The sequence below is a fragment of the Rousettus aegyptiacus genome, unplaced genomic scaffold (assembly GCF_014176215.1).
Source record: "Rousettus aegyptiacus isolate mRouAeg1 unplaced genomic scaffold, mRouAeg1.p scaffold_m13_p_18, whole genome shotgun sequence".
Classification (NCBI taxonomy): domain Eukaryota; kingdom Metazoa; phylum Chordata; class Mammalia; order Chiroptera; family Pteropodidae; genus Rousettus; species Rousettus aegyptiacus.
Genome location: NW_023416293.1, coordinates 15,251,473 through 15,272,258, shown reverse-complemented (window position 1 = coordinate 15,272,258; position 20,786 = coordinate 15,251,473). Strand labels below are relative to the sequence as shown.

General features: G+C 65.3%; 1 protein-coding gene and 3 non-coding genes across 4 annotated transcripts; 3 read left to right on the top strand and 1 right to left on the bottom strand.

The window, feature by feature from the left end:
• Nucleotides 1–455: 455 nt before the first annotated feature.
• LOC118613398 lies at nt 456–574 on the top strand. The gene has a single exon (XR_004955483.1). It is a non-coding gene; the product is annotated as a 5S ribosomal RNA (ribosomal RNA).
• Nucleotides 575–1,296: 722 nt separating this feature from the next.
• Nucleotides 1,297–1,415, bottom strand: LOC118613490. Its single transcript, XR_004955499.1, has one exon. It is a non-coding gene; the product is annotated as a 5S ribosomal RNA (ribosomal RNA).
• Nucleotides 1,416–2,364: 949 nt separating this feature from the next.
• LOC118613514 lies at nt 2,365–2,483 on the top strand. Its single transcript, XR_004955509.1, has one exon. It is a non-coding gene; the product is annotated as a 5S ribosomal RNA (ribosomal RNA).
• Nucleotides 2,484–8,400: 5,917 nt separating this feature from the next.
• LOC107520019 (tumor necrosis factor receptor superfamily member 14-like) lies at nt 8,401–19,722 on the top strand. Its single transcript, XM_036235546.1, has 8 exons — nt 8,401–8,598; nt 9,748–9,841; nt 11,222–11,377; nt 11,535–11,625; nt 12,377–12,543; nt 13,317–13,348; nt 13,552–17,811; nt 19,298–19,722. Exons 1-7 carry the CDS (start codon nt 8,530–8,532, stop codon nt 13,678–13,680), a joined length of 738 nt encoding a protein of 245 aa, XP_036091439.1. The 5' UTR covers nt 8,401–8,529; the 3' UTR covers nt 13,681–17,811; nt 19,298–19,722.
• The last annotated feature ends 1,064 nt before the right edge of the window (nt 19,723–20,786 follow it).

Here is a 20,786-nt window from a genome sequence, read left to right as displayed (position 1 = left end):
GGCTCCGTGTGGTTTTGGGCATGTCGAGCTCGGCCACGGCAGGGAGCGCAGGAGAGGGGTGGGTCTGGGTCTGGGCAGGGCGGGGACGTGGCAAGGCCGCACCTGCCTAGGTGCCCAGATGGCCGAGAGAATGGAGGGCCACGCCCGGGCCGGGGTCCTGTCAAGCGGTCAAGACTGGGGACGGGGACAGCCCCGGGCTTGAGCAGTCGTGGGATGCGAGAGCGCCCGCCCAGACCTCCCGCACTGCCAGAAACCGGCCAAGGTCCCCGGGGCCTTAGTGCCGTTGGCACCTGCCGGCCTCCGCCTTGTTGGAGGAACCCCCGCACTCCGCGCGCCATCTCCCTGCTCCCGCCCTCCCCGCACCCTCCCTAGTGTCTGCACTGCAAACACGGGCTTCTCTGTTGCCCGGGAGGCCAGGCTCGAGCTCTTAGGGCAGCAGGCGAGAAGTTCTTCACGTCTACGGCCATACCACCCTGAACGCGCCCGATCTCGTCTGATCTCGGAAGCTAAGCAGGGTCGGGCCTGGTCAGTACTTGGATAGGAGACCGCCTGGGAATACCGGGTGCTGTAGGCATTTTGCCACCCGTTCTTTTTGCCGCCCTCCAGCCAGGGTGCCCCCAGACGCCCCCGGGCCCTGCTCGCTCGCTGTTTTGGGGGTCCCGGGCAGCCGCCTGACCCCAAGGGCTACCAGCACGGCCGCGTGCCCCGCACCCTCCTCGCCTGCCCTCTCACCTGCTCTCCTGCAGCCGGCCCTGGGCTGTTCTCTCTCTCCGCTCCGGGCGCGGCGGGGCCGAGCCCCTAGGACCGCGGTCTCTGACACACGCTGGGAGTGCACTCGCATCCCCGGGACGCAGGACCGGCCACAAGCACCCGCCCCGCCGCGCCTGAGGCCTCAAGTCTCGGCCAGCGCGCTTCTCCCCGCCCTTCTCCCCGGACAGCCAGGTGCGCTGGGAGAGGGGCGAGGCCGCCCCGCACAGCAGGGACTGGAAGCGGGACCCACCAGCCGCGTCAGAGAGCCTGAGACACACGAGGACGTGGGCGCACGGGCGACAGGCCTCTTCTAGTGCCCCCACCCCGCCCCCGGGAGCACACTCCAGGGAGCCCCGTGCGTCTTTCCTTCTGCGGCGGGATCCGCGGCAGGGCTCTGAGCACAAAAAGACTCCCTGGGCCCCCGGCCTGTCCCGGGGTACGGGGCACCGGGCACGAACCGCCTCCTCGTCGGAGCCCAGCGCCGGCACGACCCCCCTCTGCTGTGGAAGCGGCCTCTTCAGGGCGGCCGCAGGAGGGGGCGGCAAAAGCCTACAGCACCCGGTATTCCCAGGCGGTCTCCCATCCAAGTACTGAACAGGCCTGACCCTGCTTAGCTTCTGAGATCAGACGAGATCGGGCGCGTTCAGGGTGGTATGGCCGTACACAGGGGAACGTGTCGTCTGCCGCCCCAAGAGCTCGAGCTTGGCCTCCCGGGCGCCAGAGGTTCCTCTCGGGGTCACGGTCGGGGTCCGGCTCCGGGCGTCGCGGCGCTCCCCTGCGTGTGCCGTCCCGCTCTCTGCGCGGGCAGGCGCGGGCTCGCGCTCCCTCGCCCGCGGGGTCTCCTCTCTCGTCTCTCTCTCCGTCCCTGTCCCCTTCCTCCTCACCGTCTCTCTGTGTCTGACCGCAGCCAGCTCCCGCGGCCGTCCCCTTCCCGGCGACCCCGTCCGCGTCCCCTCCTTCGTGGCTCTCTCTGGGCCTCGCGCCCTGGCGACCTGTGTCCTCCTTCCTCCTTCCCTCCCGGTCACTCGCTCTGTCTCTGGGTTTCTCTGTCCCTCTGTCTGTCAGCTCTCTGCCTCTCTCTGTCTGTCTCTCGATGCAGAGAGTCGATGTGAAGGCAAGGGGCAGCGGACCGGGCGGGTCCCTGGTCCCAGCGGAAGGCGAGGGCTGCGACCGTCCGAAGCGATGCCTCGGGGTGTGGCCGGGGGCTCCGTGTGTGTTTGGGCAGGTCGGGCACGGCTGGGCGGGGAGGGCAGGGGAGGAGAGCGCCTGGTCAGGGCCTGAGACCGCACTTGGCCGGGCCGCAGGTGCCTAGATGCCAGGTGGCCGAGAGGATGGCGGGCCAAGCCCAGGCCAGGGTCCTGTTGAGCAGCCAAGACTGGGGAGGCGGACGGCCCGGGACCTGGGCAGTCGGGGGATGCAGGAGCGCCCAGCCAGACATCTGCACTGCCAGGAACGGGGCAAGGTCCGCGGTGCCTTAGCGCGGCTGGGGCTCATTCGCCTCTGACCGGGTGGAACCCCCGTAACCCCACTGGAAGTGCGCTACAGGCCCGGGCGTCTCCGGCGTCCGGGAGGTCAGGCTCAAGCTCTTGGGGCGGCAGGCGAGAGGTTTTGCACGTCTATGGCCATACCACCCTGAACGCGCCCGATCTCGTCTGATCTCGGAAGCTAAGCAGGGTCGGGCCTGGTCAGTACTTGGATGGGAGACCGCCTGGGAATACCGGGTGCTGTAGGCTTTTGCCGCCCCCTCCTTTTGCTGCCCTCCAGCCAGGGTGCCCCCAGACGCCCCGGGCCCTGCTCTCTTGCTGTTTCGGGGATCCTGGGCACCCGCCGGAGCCCAGGGTGTGCACAAAAGGCGGGCGCCCCGCTCCATCGCCCGCCCTCCCCTGCTCCCCTGCAGCCGGCCCTGGGCCGTTTTCTCTCTCCGCTCCGGGCCCTTCCTTTCCTGGGCTCTGCCGGGCGGAGCCCCGAGGGCGGATGCTCGGTGTCCCGCCGAAGCGTTGCCTGGTGGAGTCGCCGGTGTCTCCGCGTGGTTTTGGGCAGGTCGGTCGCGGCCACGGCGCGGAGCGCAGGAGAGGGTGAGTCGGGGTCAGGGCCGGGCCGGGACGTGGCAGGGCCGCACCTGCCTAGGTGCCCAGGTGGCCGAGAAGATGGCTGGCCGCGCACGGGCCGGGGTCCTGCCGAGCGGTCAAGAGGGAAACGGGCGGCCCGAGACTTGTCCAGTCTCAGGATGCGAGAGCGCCCACCCGCCCCTACGGCACGGCCGGGGCGAAGGGGCGAGGCGGGCGCGCGCTCTCCCGGCCCCCCGAAGCCCTGCGCGCAGCGCTCGAGGGCTCAGGGCGCGGGGAGCCGCTGCCCGGCGCTGGCTCTGCGCGGCCTCCCGGCCGGCGCCGCTCTCCGGCCCGCGCGGCGGCGCGGTGGGGGTGACGCCGCCGGAGCGGGGCGCGGGCGGCCGATGCGAGCGCCGGTCCACGCCGCCCGCGGCCCTGGCTGCCGCTCCGGCCCTCGCTGCGGCCCTGGCCGGTGTCGCGGAGGCCGCCTGCCAGTCGAGGCGGGGCGGGCACAGGGAGGGGCCAGGGGAGGGGACAGGGGGAGGGGACGCGGCCGAGGCGGGAGGGACGGGGAAGGGGCCAGGGGAGGAGCCAGGGGGAGGGGCCAGTAGGGGGACACGGCCGAGGCGGGAGGGACGGGGGAGGGGCCGGGGGCGTGGCCGGCAGCGGGGCGGGCACAGGGGGAGGCCAGGGGAGGGGCCACGGGGAGGGGACAAGGGGGTGGAGCGAGGGGCGCTGTGACCGCGGGGGCATCCGCAGGACGCGGGGCGTCACCCTTCTCGCCGCGTTTCCTGGAAGCATCGCAGGAAAACGTCCCGAGCCGCCCGGCGTCCGGGGAGGGTCCTGCGCGGCCCGGACTCGGCGACCCCGCGACGAGTGCCAGACGGCGCTCTTCCGGGGCCCGCGTCCTTTCTTGAAGGCTGCCTCTTAATTAGGAAATTTTCCAACATCTGTTGTCAGAGGAAGTAAATTTCAGTTAAGTTTCTGTAATTTTTTAAATGCCCGTTTGGCACTGTAGTGACCGCGTCCTACTGAAACGATGCGTTCTGGTTTACCTGTCATTTCACAAAACAGCTTTAGTTTTTAGTTTTGTTTTTGGATTGTACTGTCCCTGACACACAAACAATAATGAATTTTATAAATGGCATAAGACAATTAGAAACTGTTTTCTTGAGATCTTTCCCATGTAAAAGAGTATAAACGACAACAACAGGCAAACTCCTCGGGCGATTCCACAGGTGCAGCTCCTTGGGCACCGCACTGCGGATTCGGAGAGCCGGGATCCAGGAAGACAAACAGTGCGCCCTCCTCATTCTCAGCCGCCCAGCCCGTGAGACAGCGACAAACACTCCCACTTCATGAGGCGAGGGGAGGGAGGTGCTGCTTTCAGAAGGGACGGTTTACGGGACCACAGGGGCCTGAAATGCACCTGGGCGGTCAGCGGCTCCCTTGACCCCAGGGCCAGGCAGCACTCCTTGGTTCCGGCTCAGCTCGGCCCCCGGTGTTTCTATTGCTCTCCTTGGCTCCTGGCCCTGCCACCGAGTCCTTCCTCTTCCAGAAGACGTGGCTCCTGTCTGCAGCTAAGGAGCGTTCCCAGCCCGCAGAAGGCTGAAGGCCCAGAGGCGTTTTTTGTTTTTTGTTTTTTTTTTGAACTGTCTCTATTCCTTTTAATCCAAGTTGACACTGCATTTGAGGCCCTTCAGTCCCTTAGAAGCAAGCCCCTTGCACTTTATCTGTCAGGGGGAGTCTCCAAGTCACTGCCTGGAATCCTTCAGGCAACTTAACCAGGGGTTTTACAGTGTCCCCTTGATTCACATTGTATCCCGAGACTATTTCTTACATTAAACACTGTCCCGAGTCCTCTACATTTCCTCGAAATTCTGTTGTAAACTGTAACTTCCTTCTTTAATTCATTTCTGCAGGGGCCGAAGTAACGCTGCACGAAGATGTCCACGTGATCACCCTGGACACCAGTGAGCATTCCACCCTGCATCGGGGAAGGGACTCACCAGTGTGATGAGGGCGCGGTTTCTCCAGGTGGGCCAGACCCGCCCACGCGGGTCCTCCGAAGCTGAGAACCTCCCTGGCTGTGGCTAGAGACAGTCAAAATGCAAGAAGGACTCGCGTGACCCCTGCCGTCTTTGAAGACTGAGGGCGGGAAGCAAGGGGTGAGGGTGGCTTCCGGAGCGGGGGACACCTCTCAGCTCACAGCATCGAGGAAGTGGGGGTCAGTCCTAGGGCCGCAAAGAGCTTGATTTCACAAACACCCGGAATGGGGGGGGGCGGGGATAGTGCTGCCCCTGGGGCTGCTGGGTGGGGACCGGCCCCGCGGGCGCCCTGGCTCTGGGCCGCGAGCTGTGTGAGACCTCGGACCTACAGAAAGGCTGGAATAAAACGAAATGGAGATGGGCCTGACAATCCCCCAAGCAGACAAAGCCACAAGCCGCATAAAGCAAAATAAATCCAGCTTATTTCATGAACATAAGCAAAGCTTAGTTATTTCTTGTGAATGCTCCTGAAAATCGTAAAGGATATTTCAGTCATCTTCCTCAATGGTGTAAGGTAATCATCTTTAACTGATCCCCATTCCAATAACTAGTCACTGTGATGGCCACACAGCAGCCCCGTTAGCTGAACCCTGGCATCAAGCTCTCTGGGCGGATGCTGAGTCTGAATCCTCTCAGGCTGTGAGCTCTTCCTCTGTGCTCAGTTGACCCTTTGGTTTCAATTTTTACTGTCTCTGGATTTTTGGCAGAAACATAAAAATAATAACTTTGTGTTGTTTAAGCTGCTAGGGTTTGTGACCATTTTTTCTCTCTCTCCTGTGGCGCCTTACCAAGCAGTTGGAAGAAGGTAATTGTTACTTTCCAGTTCTACATGGGAATCAGTTTAGTGAGGTCAGCAAGTTCATTAGGTGCCCTTTCTACCTTCCAGGTTACCGCAGGCAGAAGTCACGTGGTCCACCCCGTTCTAGTCTCCGGGAGCAACTTCCTCCTCCCTCTTCCCGCTTGGGCTGTCTGCTCTCTGCCCCTTCCCGCATTCACCTGCTGCCTGGCCCTGAAGACAATGCCATGCATTTGGGATTTCGTTACAGCAATGCTAATTTCTGTTACATTTTTCTTTCGCTTTGCACTTTTAGTAGCACTTTCTGTTGAAACTGTCTATTGTTTTGTGCTTCCATTAATTTCTCTTTCATTCGCCTCTCTTGCCACAATCCTAAAATTTAGGGGATTAGAATAACAATATATTATTTTTCAGAGAGATGCACTCAGCCGGCGGATCAGCTGGCAGATCACCTGGGTTGTCTGACCCTCCAGATGCCCTTCACTGCATGGAGTCTCGGTTGGTGCTCCCACAGGGCAAAAGCAGACGCTGTCAGGCCTCATGAATCCAAGATTTTTAAACATGTGTGAGGTCACTTCTGTTGTGGAGACAACTAGGAAGAAGAGTCGGAGTCTGGAAATGCTTTTACTCACGTGGATAAGGGAGAGGAGGAATGGCCAGGAGTGGCAATGCTAGCATCCCCCACCCCTGTTTCCATGGCTTTTTATTCTCTTTCACAAAGCTGGCCTTGTAATTTATTATTAGTTACTATCAGGTTAGTAATTACAAACTACAGCCAATTCCCAGACTAGCCTCAAGGCCACGACCGCGTTTTCAGCTATTTCTTCTCAAGTATCTTTTTCCCATCCTCGTCCCTAGAGTAAGAAGTCCCAGAATGGGTCAGGCGTGTGCGCCCCCCCTGCAATGTGTCCCTGTGTGCAAGTCCACACCGGCTTCTGATGGCCTTGTTGCTCTGAGCACCAGGCATCCTGCCGGACTGCAGGCGTCTGTCACAACAGCCCAGGGGGCTCGGCGCTGTAGGGGAGCAGCAGGTCGGCTCTCTGGGGTCCGGGATGCAGAGCAGCAGAAGTGCAGATGCGACTTGGGGGTGCCCACTCCTCCTGGAGACTGAAGGGGCGCTGGTGACGGACGGCAGGGAGCCGGGAGAACTCTCAGCAGATCTGGCTGCCACTGGGGCCCAGGACCTGTGAGGAAGAGAGAGGCCGAGGCCCCGCCTCCCCGTCCGGGCCCCGCCTTTTGTGCCGTTGTTTCTTGTGCAGTGTGCATTTGTCTCCGAAACAGAAAGTGGAGCCGCATTAAAGTAGAGCGTCTCTGACCTGCTGCCATGGGTCCGAGGACGGAAGCCGCTGGCAGGGGTGCGGGGAAAGCAGTCAGGGAATTGAGGGGTCCTGAGGAGGAACTTGGAGCGTCTGCCAGGCGGGGGGCTGCACCCCTGGAGCCGAGCGCCCCGGGCTGACGCCGAGTCTGGTGAGTCGCCCCGATTCCAGTCAGCCCCGTGGGGTGGAAGCACGAAGAGGCCGCGGACTCAGCTCCAGCGACCGGCGCTGTCCTGAGCTGCGGACAGAGTCCAGGGTCGGGAGGGAAGCGGGGGGTGGGGGGGCCCCGCGGAGAGCGGAGGGGCGCGGCCCGCGCGGTTGACTTGCGGGGGGGCGGGGGCTGAGCGGCCGGAGCGGAACAGGACGGGGGAAGGACTCGGAGCCTCGTCCTGGGCGGGTGGTGGCCAAGGCCACCTCGCGTCATGTTTAGGCTCGAATGGCGGGCGGAAGGGGGCGGGGACTGGGGCGGGATAAGTGACTAAGGAAACTTTCCAGAGACGCTCCCTCGCTGTGCGGTGGGGCAAACTATCCTGACTCACCCTGAGCCTCGTCTGTCCCCCCCCCCCGGTGTCCCCACTCCTGCCCCCCGAGTGTGCCCAGCGGGCCCCCGGCTCCCCAGCGCCTGCCCCGGGCCACGTCCCCGCCCCTGGCACAGCCGCCCTCTCGGGCGGCCCCAGGCGCCCGGCACTAGTTCCCTGACCACCGCGTTCTGGCCCCCGGTCCAGAAGACCCTCCGCCATCTCGTCCCCCCCAGGGCGGGCCCTTCCGTCCCTGCTGCTACTCATGCCCCGCGAAGCCCTTCGGGACGCACCGCTGTGCCCAGCTCCCCCAGGCTGAGCCGGGGCTGCACCTGGCACGGGCCCAGCGGGAGCAGACACACACTCGCGCACACTCGCGCACACTCACGCGCGAGGGCTGCAAAGCAGGCTGGAGTCCTGTCACCAGCGCGCCCCTCAGACCCCGGGCAGGCGCCCCCAGGCCGGCAGGGGCTGTCCAGCCCTCAGCTTGGATTCCCCCGGTGACGCGGCGGCGCGCCGGGGCCACGCTGCAGAGGGCGACGTTTCTCTGCGGGGGACGGGTTCCCGTCTCCGTAGCTGCAGCCCCAGGTCACGGGAGGCCCGGGGGGCTCGGCGCTGTAGGGGAGCAGCAGGTCGGCTCTCTGGGGTCCGGGGTGCAGAGCAGCAGAGTGCAGATGCGACTTGGGGGCGCCCACTCCTCCTGGAGACTGAAGGGGCGCGGACGGACGGCAGGGAGCCGGGAGAACTCTCAGCGGACCTGGCTCGCTCGCTGGGGCGCAGGACCTGCGAGGAAGTCGCGGGCCGAGGCCCCGCCCCCCCCCGGGCCGGGAAGGCATTTCCGTACCCGGCCCCGCGCCCCGCCCCAGCCGGCCCCGCGCCCCGCCATTGGTGCCGTTGTTTCTCGTGCGGCGTGCGGCGGGCGCTTGTCTGAAACAAACCGGAGCCGCATTAAACTTGCGCGTCTCTGACCTGCTGCCGTGGGTCCGAGCACGGAAGCCACTGGCAGGGGTGCGGGGAAAGCAGTCAGGGAATTGAGGGGTCCTGAGGAGGAACATGGAGCGTCTGCCAGGCGGGGGGCTGCGCCCCTGGGGCCCAGCGCCCCGGGCTGTCGCCCTGAGTCTGGTGAGTCGCCCCGATTCCAGTCAGCCCCGTGGGGTGGAAGCACGAAGAGGCCCCGGACTCAGCCCCAGCGACCGGCGCTGTCCTGAGCTGCGGACAGAGTCCAGGGTCGGGAGGGAAGCGGGGGGGTGGGGGGGCCCCGCGGAGAGCAGAGGGGCGGCGCCCGCTCGGCGGACGTGCGGCCAGGAGCGCGAGGGGCCCGAGTGGTCAGGACGGGGGAGGGGGCGGTGGTCGACTTGGTGGGGGGCCGAGCAGCCGGAGCGGAACTGGACGGGGGACGGACTCGGAGCCTTAGCGGGGGCGGGGGGGGGGGGCGGATAGAAGTAAAGGAGAATTGATAGGCGCCGGGCACCCTCGGTGTTGGGTGGGGCGGTCTCTAGGCAGACTCTCCTGACTCACCCTGAGACTCGTCTGTCCACCCCCCGGTGTCCCCGCTCCTGCCCCCCGAGTGTGCCCAGCGGGCCCCCGGCTCCCCAGCGCCTGCCCTGGGCCACGTCCCCGCCCCTCGCACAGCCGCCCTCTCGGGCGGCCCCAGGCGCCCGGCACTAGTTGCCTGACCACTGCGTGGTGGGGGAAGTGGGGGAGCGTTACAGACAGGGAGGCCACACCCCCGCCCCAGGGACTGTCCCTGTGGGCCTCATCCCTCCGAGGCCCCTGGGCCAGGCCCCCTCCTGTGGCCGACCTCCACCCACAGCCCTGTCCTGCGAGATGAGAACGGAGCGTGTGCGGTGGGAGGGGCTTCCTGGTGGGAGGTGACCCCTAGTGTCTGTGCTTAGGGGTGGCCCTCCAGCCCAGTGTGGCTTCCCTACGGCCCAGGCAGTCACCTTCCAGGACTGTCCCCTGACGGATAGCACAGCCTCCTCCGCCAGGCCTGGTGCGTCCAGCACAGGGCAGCAGGGGCCCCAGAGCTGGTCCTGGCAGGCTGGGCTCTGGCTTTCTGTGAGCTGGGGTTCCACCCTGGGGTGAGGACAGAGGCCGCAGACCAGCCAGGCCGCACTCCAGGCTCTTAGGGTCTCCACGGGCCACAGACAGATCCCGGAGCCTGTCCTGGGACCCCTGCACCATGCTTTGGGGCAGAGCCGCTGCGGCCACCCACGGAGGGGACTGAGGCCCGGACAGCGCCCCTCATCGCCCCGTCCCCATCACCCTCAGATGCTGTGCCTCCTTCTGGTGCGGTCCCAGTGTGCCCCGGTGATGTCCCCGAGCAAAGAGAACAAGTGCCCGGAAGGGGCCGAGTGCAAACCAGGTGCGTGCAGCCTGCAGGGGCCTCTGCGGGCCGGGGTGGGGGCCGGGGGGGCCAGACACCCCCGAGGGCACCCCGTCCTGACGTGAGGACCCCGGGGCACAGTTTACTGGGTGGAAAAGCCATGTGGGAAGGACTGTGTTCCCTGTGACAGAGGAACCTACACTGACCAATTCAATAGCCCGGAGTGTCTGCCGTGCCGAGTCTGTGACCCAGGTAAGGACATGGCCGTGCTCAGCCTGAGATCCCACAGCCCCAGCACAGGCGTGACTGCAGGACCACGGCTGCCCTGGGCCAGGCCCGCCCCACCTCCGAGGGGACCCTGGCCAGCGACCATACAAGGGAGCCTCAGGCCCATGGCCACACCCCGTCCCCCAGGGGGGCTGGTGCCGGCTTGTCACCTGATCAGCCAGGCTCTCCAGGGCTCAGATGCCTGATCCCATCGCAAGGGCACCCCAGCCTGGGGCAAACCCCGACTGGCAGAGGGTCCCGCACTGCCTGGCCTGGCCGTGAGCCCCCTGCACCCACAGTACAGGTCTCAAGACCCCCAGCCCACCACACAGGCCCGGGCCCCTCGGGCTGAGCACTGACTGGAACCTCAGCCTTCTTCCTGCCCAGGGCAGGTGGTCTGGGAGGGGCGCCCTGGAGTGGGGCAAGGCAGAGGTGGAGGCTGGAATGCTTTGGGGTTCAGTGGGGTGGGGTGAGGGGGGCTGAGCCTCGTGCTGCACCCGCAGATTCCCAGAAGAAAGCACCTGTCTGACTGGGCCGAGGTGGGGGCCGGCTTTCGTGGCTGGGGGACCTGGGCCTGGGACAAGCCTCCTCGGCCAGCCCATAGTGACTGTGGCTCCAACTTCCTGTCTGGGCACGGGCTGGGGGGGATGGGTCACTGCTCCCAGAGTTCCTGCCCCCTGTCCAGAAGACCCCTCCACCATCTCGGCTCAGCCAAGGGTGCACCTGCCACGGGCCCAACGGGAGCAGAGTTGGGGCCCAGACACACAGAAACACACATGCACACGCACACACATCCACTCACATTCACACACGTGCACTCATACCAGCCTACACACACATGTGCACACACTCATGCATGCATACTCAAACACATACACACATTATCACACATGCACACATGAACACTCATACACATGAACGCTCATACACAGGCACCCACACATGCACACACACCGTGCGCACTCACGCACACGCACACCAGGGCTGCAAAGCAGGCTGGGGTCCTGTCACCGAGTGCGCTCCTCAGACCCCGGGCAGGAGTCCCCAGGCCTGCCGGTGCTGTCCAGCCCTCGGCTTGGTTTCCTCCCGTGACGGGGCGCTCACGCCAACATGACTGTGGCTCTGAGCTCCTTCTCTCTGCCGTGGTCTCAGACAAGGGCCTGGCGACCAGGAGAAAGTGCTTCGGCACGGAGAACACCGTGTGCGGCTGTGACCAGGGCCACTACTGCATGACGAAGGAAGGGGACAACTGCACTAGGTGTCAGCCCCACAGCGTCTGCGGACCTGGCCAGTGGGTGCTCAAGAGAGGTGAGCCGCAGGCGCCCCCGGCCCACTCCCCTGCCCAGCAAGCACCGGGGACCCTCTGAAGAGACAGACCCCCGACCAGGCCCGAGGGCTGGTGGAAGCCCAGCTCCCCTCCGCCCCGGGCCCAACGCCCCCTCTGCCCGGCCCTCTCCCTCCTCAGGCACGGAGTGGCAGGACACAGAGTGTGCAGACTACCCGCCTGGAACCTTCTCTCCTGACGGGACCCTGGCGGAGTATCAGCCCCCGACCAAGTAGGTGGCCCATGGAGGATACCAGCCCCACGTCCCTAGGAGAGGCTCCGCAGGGCTCCCCTGGAAGTCAGGCCCCACCTGGCCGCACCAGCTTCCACCCCATGGCCAGTCCCCGGGTCAGCGCGTCCTGGATCCGGGAGCAGACCCGGCGATGCTCCGGCCAGCGCCCTGAACCCTGGGGTTGGGGGGGCCCCCAGGTGCAGGGGTGAGGGGCCTCCCTGCGGCTCTGGAGTCGGGGGACGCAGTAGGGCGGCCGTCAACGTGAGGAGCCCCACTGGCCCTGCAGCTGGACCCCCAAGTCCGATCCCCGGCGGCGGCCTGGCGTGATGGGGTGCGGCTGCCCCTGAGAGGGGCACGGGGTCCTCTCTCCCTGCCCTGCCCCCTCCTCGCCCCTGCCAGGTCCGGCCCCTGTGCGAGGCGGCGGCTCTAACAGTGTTTGGTCCTGACACGGTCCTGTCCCCGCCTTCGCTGTCCCTCGTGTCCTGGCTGCAGCTCCCTCTCTCGCCCTCCCCTGTCGCTGTCCCTGCTCCTTCCCCGGTCTCCCTCCCCCATCCCCTGCGCCTGTGGGACAGGGTCACGCAGATGGACCTGAGTCCCCCCACCCCCCAGAGCGGCCCCCTCATGGCCACCCAGGCCGCTGCCTCCCCCTCCGGGCAGGCTGTGCGTGGGGATGGACCCCGCGGTCCCGGTGAGCGCCAGGCCGTCTGGTGCCCCCGCCGGTACCCCATGTCCCCCCGTCCGTCTGTCCCAGTTGCAGTGGCCCGTTTCAGACGGCAATGGAGCCCGGGACCCAGAGCACGGATGCCACCTGCTCCTTCTCCTGGGTGTTTTATGTGCTGTGTCCTTCGCTGTTTGTCTTCGGTGTCATTGTTGGGGCACTTGTCCTCTGGAGAACAGTGAAGAGCAGAAGGTCACGTGGTGAGCAGCAGCCCTGGTCCAGTCAGGGCCAGGCCCCAGCACTGTCCTCCCAGATGCCGTCCCTGGCTCGGTCCCTCACAGCTGGGTTGCGGCACGGAGTGTCCCAGAGGGGGTCCTCCTGTGCGAGGAGCCCCGTGCCACCCCGGTGCCCACGCACCGCGGTGGGTCCCGAGCTCCCGCGGCCTCAGGGGACAGGAAGGCCCAGGGAGGGCTGAAGTCAGCGGGGGGCACCGGGTCCCGAGGGGCCAAGCGCCATACGTTCCTCACTCACTCCCTCGCCCGGTGTCCGCCTGGTCTACGCTCCTCGTCCGGGCCAGGCCCCGGCTGGACACGGGATCTGGCCGTGTAGACCCGGCCGTGGCCTCGGGGACCCGCAGGCCCAGCGGAGCAGGCGCTGAGCCAGGAAACGCCCCGGGGGAGGTCGGCCCGGCTCTCGGGCTCTGTCAACGCCTCCGTCCTGTGTCCTCACGCAGGGACCTGGCTGCAGGGCGGTCTCGGGGTGCCAGGCTCTGAGCAGGCTGGGCTGCGGCCATGCCCTTGCCCCCCAATTCAGGGGCGCCTGCTCCCTAAGGGGTGGGGGACACTCCTCTGTGATGTTCTCACCCATCTCCTGGTTGACGGTCATTTGGGGTGCCTGAGGGACCAGGTCTCGTCTCCTGTCCTGGCCCCCTGGGGACACATCGGCCTTGCCTGCCGCTGAGAGGGCGGGACTCGTGTCGGCCGTGTTGCGGGGCGGTGAGCGTGGCCCGGACATGCGTCTCTCTGTTTTGCAGGACTATACGCCCCGACGAGAGCCCGTCTCCAGGTACCGCTGCTTGTCCCCCACACCGGGCGGTGCTGCTGGCGGGGTGGGTCCCAGGTCCCTGGGCACTGCGGCGTCCTCAGCTCACAGCCGGGCTCACTCCGCAAGGGAGGTCACGGCCGCTGCCACGGAGACGGGCAGGCCCTGAGCGTCACGGGCCCAGGGCTGGAGGCGCCCTGAGTTCTTCATGCTGGGTGTTCCCACAGGTGAACGGGGTCACCGCAGCCTCCCAGGTCCTGCCAGATGTCACCCCGATGGCCGGGGAGGAGATGACGTCTATGGTCCCCGAGCGGGACCGAGCCGCTGATACATGTCTCTGGGACGCAAACGTCTGAGCCGTCTCCGCTGTGCCTGCTGAGAGCGGCCAGGCCCCCGAGGACCGGATGTGGGTGTCAGGGGGGCCGCTGGGACCCAGCCTGGATGGCTGAGCCTCCGCCCAGCAGAGCGGGAGACCCGCTCCTCCTCGGGGAGCTTTGGGGACCCTGCGCACACCTCGTCAGGCTCACGGGGTGCCCTGAGGCCTCCCTTCAGCCCTGCGCTGAGCCAGCTCCGTGAGGACGCGGCCACGAGGCCCTCCGGCTGTCACCCGCCTGCTGCTCGCCCTCGGAGCCTCAGCTGCCCGGCCACAGGACTGGCCTGCTGACCCCTCCCCCCGGGCTGGGCCTGGGCACGGCGGGCCAGGAATGTGACATGTGGACATGTAAGGGTTTCTACGTAATAGTTTCTTTGTCATTAATAAGTTATTTTGTCGAAGCGCTTTGAAAGTGTGTCAAATTCCTGAGATACCTCAAGACAAGATGGCGCTGCGCATACGTGCGCGAGCTTGGCCGAGATGCTTCGAGGCTAAGGAAATACTCCACTTGTCACCTGTGCCCACCCGTTGATTTTTCCGAACAGCGTCTCTTTTCCTAGCCTGGTGCCCCTGGCCCAGCCGCCCTCCACGCGCCCACGTAGCCCCCGGGAGACCCGGCCCGTGGGGGCGAGGGCACGTCCCGCCTCTGCGCCGGCCCGCCCTGCGTGCCCCCTCGCGTGCTCAGCGACAGCCGGGGCAGCTGAGTGGTGGGCGGGAGCCAGGCCCGCGGGCCTGCACCTCTTCGGGACCCTCCGCTCGACCCTCTCCTGGCTCGGGACCTGAGACGTAGCAGAACATCCCGACCTGAAATTTGGTTCAGACGGCCCAGAGCGGCGACGCCGGGGCGACGGCGAGGGCCGCGCGGCCGGTGTTCCCGAGACGCGGCCGGAGCGGCCAGCGCGCACGCAGGTGCTGGCGGGAGCCCCGGCTGCTCGCAGACGCGGAGACCAGGGCCTCCGGTCCTGTCGAAATGCCGCAGGCGGCGGTGGACAGACTCGACGCCCGTGTCGTGGCCGGGCTCGCCAGTGACACCTGTGGACTCGTGAGGTGGCACGTGGGAAAAAGGGGACCGACTGCACCGCCGACCCGTGAGGCGCACGTCGGCCCGTGTCCCCCCAACAGCAGCGTCCGGTCACTCTGCTCGGCGAGCCCTTCCTGGCCGCGGGGACACGGGCAGCCGGCCTGCTGTATGCCCTGGCTGCCGAGGGTCCGGGTCTGCTCCTGGCGGGGGCGCAGGGGCCACCAGGGGGAGAGGCGAGGGGGCAGCGTGGACTTCGTGTCCCTGTGTTCCAGTGGCCGCTGGGGCGGGCAGGAGCTGGGTCGGGTTGTGCTGCGTGCTGGGCAGTGGCCGTGGTCCGTGACTTCTGAGGGGAGGCATGGAGAGCAGGTCCTGCATGGGCGGCCCACCGGGTCTGCAGGCGGTGAGACCTGTAGGGTCAGGGTCGGAGGGCAGCTGGCAGAGCGGACAGCACAGGCCGGGGCTGGCGGGCCAGGTGGGTGCCCTGCAGTCATCAGGAGGGGGGCTGGGCTCACGCCGGTGGGTTCACAGTCCCCCAGGCAGAGGAGGCCGGGTGGGGACCTGGGGCCTGCTGGTTGGGCCAGCTGGTGCCGCCCAGCGGGGAGGGGCAGCCAGCGCTGGTCTGGAGCTTGTGGAGTTGGTAGGTGCAGGTGGACCCCAGGGAGGGGCATGGCCTGAGCCTGGCGCCCAGGGGAGAGGTGTGGCTGTCACATTCAGGGAAACCACTTGGCACTCTTCTCGTGCTGACCTGCCCAGTGCGGGACAGCGGTGAGGACAGACGCTCAGGAGAGGAGCCGCATTGGGCAGGTGCCAGGGTGCACACTGCCAGAGGAGGCCCAGAGTCGGTGAGACCGGAGACAGGGAGGTCGAGAATTCGGGAGCTGTCACAGCTCCGCGCACCTGCGCGGCCTCACGTTTCTGCGCAGAGCCCGCCGTCCCCTGCAGCCGCCTCTCCTGTGCCGTGTGCCACCGGCACCCTCAGCTCGGCTCCCTGCCTGTGCTCCAGGCGCCTCACACCTCAGTCCCAGGCTCCTGCCCGTCTCCCCGCTCTGCTCTGAGCGTGAGGCAGAGATGATGGAACCAAAGCGAGAGCCCGGAAACAAGCGCGCGTGGGCTCGCTTCATGGCGAGGGGCGGCGTCCAGGAGTGAGGCGGCGGCGCCTCGTCGTCCAGAGACGCTGCCGAGACGGGCACTGTGCAGTAAGCGGTCAGGTCCTCCTTCACCCCGTCAGCCAAAGTAAGTCCCAGGTGGGTTACAGAGTCACGCGGTTTTAAAAAGAGAAACGTAAAACAGTTGCTAAAAAATGCGTTCGATTTACGACAAGCTCTTTCAAGGAACAAAGCCCATAAGGACACTATGAACTACGACCCACCTACACAGTGTTAAAAGGTAAGCGAAGCTGTAAAGAAGTGCAGCTTATGTGACAAAGGGCTGACGTCCGTAGTTCAGAAAGGCCCCCGCAAGGAAAGCCCAGGACGAACAGCCCAGGGAGGCGGGCCAGGGGCGTGAGAAGGCAGAAGGCCAGACCTGCGAACAGCGTTCGGTGTCACCGATAATCCAAGAAGTAGCCTCAGTACTTCTGAGCCGTGACACCGGCTGAGAGGCCACCGGCCATCTGGTGACACCCATGAGGAGGTTCTGGGGAGACTTCCCCACTCCCCCCCTTTGGCAGCATGTGCTAGTGTAGCTTTTTGAAGGCAAATAGGGCAGAAGGTGTCAAGAAGCCCTGAAAACTATTAAACGAAATTATCTAAGGAAATAGTAAGATTGGTACCCAGCTCCATGCTGAGAAATGTTCACGGCAACACCATTTAAAATGGAAGGAAGTTGGAAAAGTAGGAATGACCGGCAGTTTCTAAAGAATGATTTGTGGCTGTTAAAAATTATGTTTTAGAAAAAGTCTTAATAAACGTAGAGAACAGTTGGTGACAGTTTGTTGGGTTGAAAAGACACAGAAAAAGTATCGCAGTCTCACTGTGATTTTGGTTTGAAATGCCGTTTGGTGGTGGCCAGCCTCAGTTCCCGGGGTCGTGGAGGAAGCGCACCCTGCCACCGTGCTCGCCGACCCCGCGGCCGGCGCGGGGAGAAGCCCTGGCCTGGCCCCAAGCGCATCATTCTCCCTTCTCGGGCTCCGTCTCCACATCCGTAACTTCAGTGACTTAGAGGAAAAGGACTGAGACCTCGAAACTAAAACTCAGTCGTTTGACCAGCAGTTACAGATGTGTGTGTGTGGAGAAAAACCCTTGAAGGTAGACGGCTGAGCGGTAACGTGATTCCTCCCGGGCTCACTCGCGGTTCTCACGTTCGCGTGTGCTTGTTTTCTGAGTTTTCCCACACTGAGCACGGGTCACTTGCATGGTGAAGCCTGTCCGAGGTGGCTGAAGGAAACAGCTGCTGGCCCGCCCCTCTCCCCGCGCGCCCACCGGCTCAGACACGGGGCCCGGGCTTCGGTCGCAAGCGGCCCCCGCCGCCCGTGTCTGAGGGCCGTGAGGCGGCCTCGGCCGCTATTCTGACCTAAGTACCACAGGGATCTCCGAGGCACTCCCGCTCCAACCTTGACCTTTCGTGATGTTAAGAAGTCCTTTCAGTCATCCTACAGGGTCGTGACTGTTCAGAGACTACCCCAGACCACAGTGACTTCATTTGACAGTCACGCCCTGCCACACAGGTCTCTTAAAGCCATAGCGGCCACCAGCTCCCAGTGGCGGTGGCAGCCGGCCTTCAGCCACGCCCCGGGCCGCATTCTAGCGTGAAATGGTGCAACGTAGAGCCAGGCTGAGGTCAGCGGTGACACTCGACGCGTGGGTCGAAGATAAACCCCCCGAGACGTGTAGGCTGGTGACGCCTCTGAGGGTGAACCCTGTAAAGGCCCCAGCCTGCGACGCGGCCTCAGGCCCTCTGCCAGGTCCCCGTGTGTCTCTCCCTCCCGCGCAGTTCGAGTTCATGATCGAGTCCGTCCTGTACGCTGAAGGAGGACGGGGCCATCTGGCCGACCACGGCCGCTCCGCGCCTCGTGCCCTGCAGCGCTGACAAGGACTACCGCAGCAAAGTCCTCTTCTGGGACAACGCCTACGAGTTCAACCTCAGCGCGCTCAAGTGAGTGTGGCGGGCGCGCGGCGGCCCCGGGGCAGACGGTGCTGCTCTGGCGGCACCTGCCGCAGAGCTGAGCTGAGGCGGGCGCTGAGGAGCGTTGCCGCCGCCCCTGACGCCTTTGAACGGGTAGCGGATGAGAGGAGAACTGAGACGTCCTTGGCGATGTATGTTCCCAAATACGGTGGGGTAGATGAGGTCACGTTTGAAGATGAAGCCTGTGTAAACGTGACAAACACGTGTTCCCACCAAGCTGCGGATTTTCAGTAAGGGTCAGAGAGTGCATCAGTGAAGTCATTCCTGACGTTTCACAGAGAAAGCGATGCCCCAAAATAGGGGTTCTGGGTCTTTAACGTGACACACTGCACAGCTGAGCCTCAGGTCTCGGCATAAAGCTCTGTCCCAGTAAGGCCTTCACGGTCTTGGGTCGCCTCTGCTGAGGGCGGTGGCGTGCGCAGGCTGCGTCCGCATCCGAGTGCAGGGCGAAGGCCAGCGTCACCCTGGGACTTCCGCCCATGCAGGACCTGCTCTCCACGCCCCCCCCCCAGAAGTCCCAGGTGAGGGCAGGGCCCCCAGTTGTCAGAAGCTGCGAGAAACTTGCGTCTGCGGCAAGAAACTTGCGTCTGCAGCAAGGACCAGGTGAGCCTGGGTGCCTGCGAGACGTCCATGTGGGGAGCCCACAGTGCGACCGAGGCCTGTGCGCCCTTTTGTTTTTAATTAAAACATTAGAAAAGAAAGAAAAAGAGTGTCGACTGAGTTTGCTGCCGCGGATTGCTCACCACAAGGGTCCACAGTTTGGGGTGTGGCACAGCGGACTTCGCGCAGCAAGGCCAGGCGGCTGGTCTGTGAGCCGACTCCCAGAGAGGGGATCTGCCCCTGGACCCTGACTGGTCCAGTCATGCAGAGGAAGAGCACACATTCGCACAGTTGGATTAGTCCAAGTAGTACTGTCCTGATTGGTCAGTGGAGATGCAGATGAGGATACTGCTCAGCTTCTCCTGGGGTGGGGGGGGAGTGAGGGAGGGGGGAGGGGGGGTGGCCTCTGAGGTGGGGACAGCGTGTGCTGGGCAGAGGGGGACGGGGAGGTGCGGGGGGTGGGGGTACGGCATGCAGAGGGCCGGGCAGCTGTGGTTCTGAGTCGGCCGGGTGCTGCCCTCCGTCCTGGAGCAGGAGGGTCTTTGTTCTCGCTGTGGGGCGGGGGATGCCGCCCTGCCCGTGTCGCATAGGTGAACGGGACCGTTGGTTTCCGAGGGTCCGGGCGGAGGGGCTGGCCTGGTTCCTCGGGCCGGCGGCCCCCCACGGGGAGGGGGCGGGGCCGGGAGCCGGCGCTGGGCCCTGGGCCGGCCCAGCCTCTGGAAGTCCTGGCCCGGCGGGGGTGGGGGGTGGGGGGGTGATGGGGGGTGACGGGGCGCGGGAAGCACGTGCTGTTGTCACCCGTGAGTCAGAGCCCGAGGTGCTGGACGCTGAGCACCGACTTCGGCCTTTTCCCCAGATCTCTAGCAATCAAGGAGTTTTTCTCGAAGCCCAAGTACAACCACATCTTGAAGCCGGAAGACTGTCTCTCCGAGGCCTGCACGGTATTGCAGCTGGACAGGCGGACCGTGCAGATCCCGGACCTGGAGGTGCGGGGCGTGTGCTCCCTCTCAGGCCGCGGCAGCCGCCGCGCGCGGGGCAGCGAGCGGTCAGCGGGGTGGCGGCCCTTTGGCTGCAGATTTTCCCAGGCTTTCCTCTCTTGTGCTCTGTTCAGATTTTGTCTTTTATATTTTTACATTATTTTCTTTAGTTAACTCTTTAACTTTTTCAGTTGTTTTTTGTTTATGTTCCGTATTATCAGCATTTTCAGATTCGAACAAATTGTATCTCATTTCGTCATATAATTTGAGCTTTTTCGAATTAAATGTGTTTCTGATTTTTTTAGCTGCTGTTGAGTTTAGTTCTTTCTGCTACTCCCGTGTCTTGCCGCGAGGTGGCGCCGTGGGCTCCGACGGTCCCGGCCGAGGCGTTCGGTCTCTGGGGTGTGGAGACCCAGCCCTGAGCTGCTATTTATGCACGAACTGAGAAGAGAAGGTGTTCTGCAGGAACGTGGAGTCGGGAATCAGGCAGACAGGCTGTCGCGATCGTCCGCTGCGCGCGAGCGCGGGGCCGCGGCAGCTCCGGCCCCGGGACGGCGTGTCCGGGGCGTTCGAGTCGGAGCGCGGGCCGGGCCAGCAGGGGGCGCGCGCGGGGCCCGGGGGGCCCGGGGGGCCCGGGGGGGCGGGGGCGGCGTGCTGTCGCGTGCTTGACCCCCGTCCGCTCTCTCGGCGTCCGGGCTCGCCCCGATGATGAGAGGAGAGCTGTGCTTCGACATCAAGAAAGGCGGCAGCCTGCGCGGGCTCACGGCCCGGTTCGGCGTCGGCGCCCGCAGCCTGCAGGAGGACGGGCCGCCGCCGGTGCCGAGCGCGGGCCGCGCCACCCGCGGGTGTCCGCCCCGGGGCCCGCGGCGCGTGGGGGCGGGGCAGCGTCCTGCAAGGCGCCGGCGCGGCCCGAGGCAGGACGGCCAGCAGTTTCCAGACCTAGGCGCGTGGGGCTCACCCAGGGCCCCCCGGGCCGCGGTGTCCGGCGGGGTCGGGCAGTGCGGCAGTCAGTCCCCGGCTCTGCGCGCCCCTCGTCTGCGCCCACGGTGCAGGCCGCTCCGGGCCGGACCAGCGCAGAGGCTGTGGGAGGAGGGGCTCGGTCTCAGCGGCCACCGCGTTCCTGTCACAGAAGTCGGGTCTCCCCTCAGACTTCCCGGGGGAGGCAGATGTCCCCTGAGATGCACGTGTTGTGGCTCAGGGATCCCAGGTGGCCAGCGCTGCCGCGTTTTGGGGTGTCCCAGCCCTCCAGGGACTGCCCATAAGCGCCCCCGGATGTGGATGTCAGGCGTGAGTGCGCGGGGCCCTGGGGGGTGGGCGTGCTGGTGGCAGTTGGTCCCGAAGGACCCCGACCATCATTCCGCGACAGAG